At 52.1% G+C, this 4,824-nt stretch overlaps 2 protein-coding genes across 2 annotated transcripts in view; one reads left to right on the forward strand and one right to left on the reverse strand.

Moving 5' to 3' along the window:
- The window catches only part of PTCD3 (pentatricopeptide repeat domain 3), a gene marked incomplete at its 5' end in the record, with an annotated part of 41,237 nt that extends 38,509 nt beyond the window's left edge, over nucleotides 1-2,728 (reverse strand). The window contains 4 exon segments of the mRNA XM_019525808.1: nucleotides 326-362; nucleotides 574-623; nucleotides 2,438-2,614; nucleotides 2,616-2,728. Of these exon segments, the coding sequence (XP_019381353.1) occupies nucleotides 326-362; nucleotides 574-623; nucleotides 2,438-2,614; nucleotides 2,616-2,728 (377 nt within the window).
- POLR1A (RNA polymerase I subunit A) overlaps nucleotides 2,674-4,824 on the forward strand; it is a 106,072-nt gene continuing 103,921 nt past the window's right edge. The window contains exons 1-2 of the mRNA XM_019525829.1: nucleotides 2,674-2,810; nucleotides 3,129-3,333. Coding sequence (XP_019381374.1) covers nucleotides 2,734-2,810; nucleotides 3,129-3,333 — 282 coding nt within the window. The 5' untranslated portion in view covers nucleotides 2,674-2,733. The remainder of the gene's footprint in view (nucleotides 2,811-3,128; nucleotides 3,334-4,824) is intronic.

Here is a 4,824-nt window from a genome sequence, read left to right on the forward strand (position 1 = left end):
GATAAATTCAGACTAGACATCAGGAGGCGCTACTTCACTGTCAGGGCGGCTAGGATCTGGAACCAGCTTCCAAGCGAAGTGGTGCTGGCTCCTACCTTGGGGGTCTTTAAGACAAGGCTGGATGAATACCTTGCCGGGGTCATTTGACCCCAGTACTCTTTCCTGCCATGGCAGGGGGTCAGACTCGACGATCTGTTCAGGTCCCTTCCGACCCTACAAACTATGAAACTACCGCTGCAACTTACAGAAGCAAGTTAAGTTCAGCAAGATGGTCTTAGAATAAATGTTTTTAGCCTTCAGTTATATTTGGAAAATAAACACTTACCATGTTTTCCTTCTTGGAATTACAACTTCTTTGGGAACTTGAGGAAACAATATTGAATACAGCATTGTTAGAAAGAAACTTACAAACAAAACATGCATCATTTTAAACTGTTAATAGTTAAAAACAGATTCTTATTTTCAGTGCAAAGAGAGCCAAATGTAATAAGCTTTAATTCATGTGCATTTAGCTAAACTCTCATACAGTGCATTTTGCAGTGCTGGAAAAAATATTCAATGAATACACTGTACCTTCTGGATCAGATACAGTCTTTTGAAGTGATGCACTTCCTGAACAAAGCCTGTGGAAAACAAAGGTAGGCAGTTTTGTAATGGTTTTTAAGAACACACAGATCAATATGCATTGCAAAAACAAGTTTACAGGCAGCAAGGAACTAGAGCATTAACAATAGACAGCAACTGGCTATGTTGCCAATGTCTGAGTTTTTTTCCTAAAGCTCTACTTGCTACACTTGGACAACTAAAAGGAGACTCTCAAGTAATTAAGCGGGTAAAAAAGCACTGTGCAAGTTTTTGGCCATTGTGGCTGCAGCAAAGAAGCTTGAAAATACACTCATAAAGTTCAAAAGCAAAAGGCAAAGTGAAGGGAGAGACTGGCCTCATGCTTTGTAGAGACTTTTCCCAAGGTTTCTGTTTATTTGTTTTGCATATTCAGCAGGGCAATGCTGCCTACATAAACAACAGCTTTAAGCTGGAATATCTATATACAGCCATATATCTATATATCTGTGGACAGAAGCCAGATGAACACCGTCATGGGCCTAACACAAAGCTCTCAGAAAGTGAACAGATTGAAAACCCCAGGTGCGGGATCTTTATCTACTCTCCTCTCTATTGATGGACAGACATTTTGCGCTCAGGCCCGACGTGGGTGGCTTGCTACAGATATGAAGAGACATCCTCTACTACAGGTCTCTCTCAACTGCGCTTAGTTTTCTGTCATAATCTAAATGCAGAGCCATTCATACCGAATCTCTACAGGCCTTTCCACATGTTCAAAATAACCAGACAGAAACCAGCTCTCGAGTTCCTCCACATTTTCAAGCACAAACTTGATAACTGGCTGGCTCCTTTCATAGTGAAAGGAGACTGGAGTCTCACTTCTGGGGTGCAACCATTATTCTGGATGTGGCAGGTCGAAATTTACTGCATAATAAATTGCATGATACATGTCACATATAGCAGAGTCACACTTGCTCCAGTCTAAACAAATTATTTCTGCTTACAGATGGACTTGTAGTCCCAGCCCTGCTGCAGGGTGGGGGCGACACAGGCTCTACATTGGCTTTGACCCTGCACAAACCTATACATGCCTAATTGCATGCAGAAGGGATCAAATTCAGTGAATTCTAGCCGATTTTGGATTATAGACTTCACTGCTGAACAAGACAGATTTCTGTGCCTCCCTGCCTGCCATCTGACACCACCAAGGGAGACATCCTGCTTGATCTGCGCAACAAAGAGCAACTCACAAAGATGCTCTCATAGACCCCAAGCGACAGAGTTTTCATCTCCAGCTCCCATGTGCAAAAATGAAGTTTATTTCCTACCCATGGGGACTTTTAACTATCCTTAATTTTCCCTAGCCCAATGAAGAGTGTAAGCCCAAAAGCTTGTTGAAAAAGGCTTTTTTTTTTTTTTGAAAAGGCATCATCTCTGACCCAAGAGGTCAAGATTTTTGCATTTCTTCTTACAGGCAGAACAGCACCCCAGCCTGCTTCACATCACCCAGCTGGTGCTGCAGGGAGCACCACATCATTCTCAAAGCGGCTGCACACAGCCGACCGGGTCTTTCTGAAGCCGGGGGAATAGCAGACACTGAAGTCCCACCAACAGCCCCAGCCAGGTCTCGAACTCGGCTCGTACTCTAATACGGACCGGTCTGCAGAGCCGCGGAGTGGGCCCAGGGCCGCCACGACACACGCGGAAACCTCTCCGCCTCCAGTCGCATAGGGCCAGCCGCGCAACTTGCGACAACAGCCACTACCGCCCAAGCTTCGTGGCGCATGCGCCGCTGCTCAACCATCCCCGCCGGAGTCACCGGCTTGCCAGGCGGCGGCCTCCCCGCTTGGAGCCGGCAGACCGCGCCCCGCACCTGCCCGTCTGCGCCCTCCCGGAGCCGGGCGCCTGCAAACAGCCCCGTCCGCGGACCTGTGCCGCCTGCCGCCACGATACGGCACCCAGCCACCGCACAGCCATCTTAGCACCCCGCACGGTGCAGGCCGGGAAGGGCGGTACCATTCCTTCGGGGAGGTCCCATTCCTTGCCCCCCCCCCGGCACTTGGTAGGTTCCGGCCCCACCCCCTTCCTCTCGGCAGCTCCACCACCGCGTGGCGCAGCTGCGTGTAGTTCGGGCCGGGAGATTAACAGCGGCGCGGGCGGTTGCCTATCATGGCGCTACCCCGAGAGGTGCCGTGGCGGCGGTTGGCCGGGATCTCGTTCGGGATGTACACGGCCGAGGAGCTCAGGTGAGGAGCAAGCTGGGCGCCCCTCCACCCGGCGGGGACTACAGTTCCCGGTATGCCTTGCGCCGCTCCGCGGCATTCCCTGGCGGGGCCTGCGTGCGGGGCATTTTGGGGCGTGTAGTCCTGGTGCGGAGCTGTGCAGAGCACAGGGATAAGCTCCCCTTGCCCCCAGCAGTGGGCGGTGCCGCTCTAGTGGGCTGGGGGTTGGGGGTGGGCGAGGCAGGACGCTACCACTCTGGCGGGTGAGCCCATTTAACACCTAGGCAGGGTACTAGGGAAGGGGAGAAGCTTGGGGTGCTGATGCTCTGTCTTGATCTTCAGGAAACTAAGTGTGAAGGCTATCACCAACCCACGCTACCTGGACAACGTGGGGAATCCCGCCGCCAACGGTCTCTACGACCTGTCTCTGGGCCCGCCGGACTCTAGAGAAGCCTGTACCACTTGCATGCAGGACTTCGACAGCTGCCCGGGGCACTTCGGCCACATCGATCTGCCGCTCGCTGTCTACAACCCTCTGTTCTTTGATGTGCGTTCGACTGGTGGCGTAGTCGCGTGTCTTTGCTGTCTAGATACCCCTGCCTGCCAGGAAGAGCCCGGCGCAACCCCAGTCCTCAGCGGCAGCCCACCCTGCCCCACGTAGATCCGGTCACACACACGTGCGTGTTCTCCCAGGGGTACGCGCAGCTGCGGGAGCCGCCCTGCATGCGGCTCAGTCCTGTGCCCTGCCCTGGTAGGGCAGCCCCTGCCACAGCCGCACTCCCACCTCCACCGCCGGGCCAACCTGTCCTTACCTTGTGTGCAGATCCCTCCTGGGGTCTGTGCACCAGCCCTCCCCACACCCCCCAGATGAGCCGCTTGCAGCTCTGTCCCACGCTCCACCTTGGCTGTGCAGCCTCAGCCCCAATCCCTCCCTTACCACAGGGTCCTCAATTTGCACCCCCTTCCCCCCTTTTAAAACAAGAAAAAAATATAAGGGGGTACCTGAGCTGGGTATTTGAGAGAAGAGGTACACTTGTTAAAAAAAGGTTGAAACCCCCTGGTCTAGATAATCTCTGGAGGTCCCTTCCAGCCCTACTGCTCTGTGATTCTGCGATACTAAGACTAGCCAAACTTTTCATGTGAAAAGAGAACTTAGTAACAAGAACGGGAGTTGAGTATTAGCTGCTACCTCACAACAGTGAGTTGTCTTTATTGAGGAATATTTCAGTGCAGGCACAGAGAAGTTAAATTGTAAATAGGGAGCACTGGAATCTGTGCCAGAAATGCGGTGGCTCCTTTAATTTTGCACTTTCCCCATGTGCGCCCCTGCTGGTGACTGGTGGAGGGGCCCTGTTGGCCTTGCCATTCACTTCTGATGGGGCAGGAAGCAAACTGCAGTTTTAAATATGACCCGGGTTTTGCCTCCTGACCGGTCAGTAGCAGGTGGTGGGGCTGTTGGGGCTTCTCTACCAATCAACTGCAGGAGGCAAAAACCACAGTATTTAAAACTGAGGTTTTTGCCTCCTTGCCAAATGGGGGCAAGCAGTGGGGACCCTCTGTCAGTCAGTGGTGGGGTGATGTGCGGGGAAAACTAAGATTAAAGGAGCCACCATACAGTGTACTTCTGGCACATTTTTAGGGGTCCGTAACCGTAAGAAGCACAGAAGTCCATAAAATGGATGTAAATCAGCAGTCAGCAGTGTTTTCCAATAGTGAGCTGGAGTGACCCAGCTTGGGTCTGAGGCTGGCTGGCTGCTACCATTTTTGGCTACCCAGCCATGGTACATCATGGCTCCAGATGAAGCCTGTGTGCTGAATGCCAGTGAAGCCCCAGGTCTGTTGACCAGATGAAGATCATGGGCACACGGATTGAGATTTTGGGGGCAAACACCGATAGCCAATATTTAAGGAGGCACATCAGCTAATACCGATCTAATACAGCTGCCATCAGGTGGTAAGTTTGGTGTGGTAAAAGAGGAGGGGGAAGGAAGGGGCATGGGGGTGGGGCTCAGATCAGTGCCGCCTACTGTTAGGGAGG

Source organism: Gavialis gangeticus, unplaced genomic scaffold, assembly GCF_001723915.1.
Source record: "Gavialis gangeticus isolate Ggan-Ray unplaced genomic scaffold, GavGan_comp1, whole genome shotgun sequence".
Lineage (NCBI taxonomy): Eukaryota > Metazoa > Chordata > Crocodylia > Gavialidae > Gavialis > Gavialis gangeticus.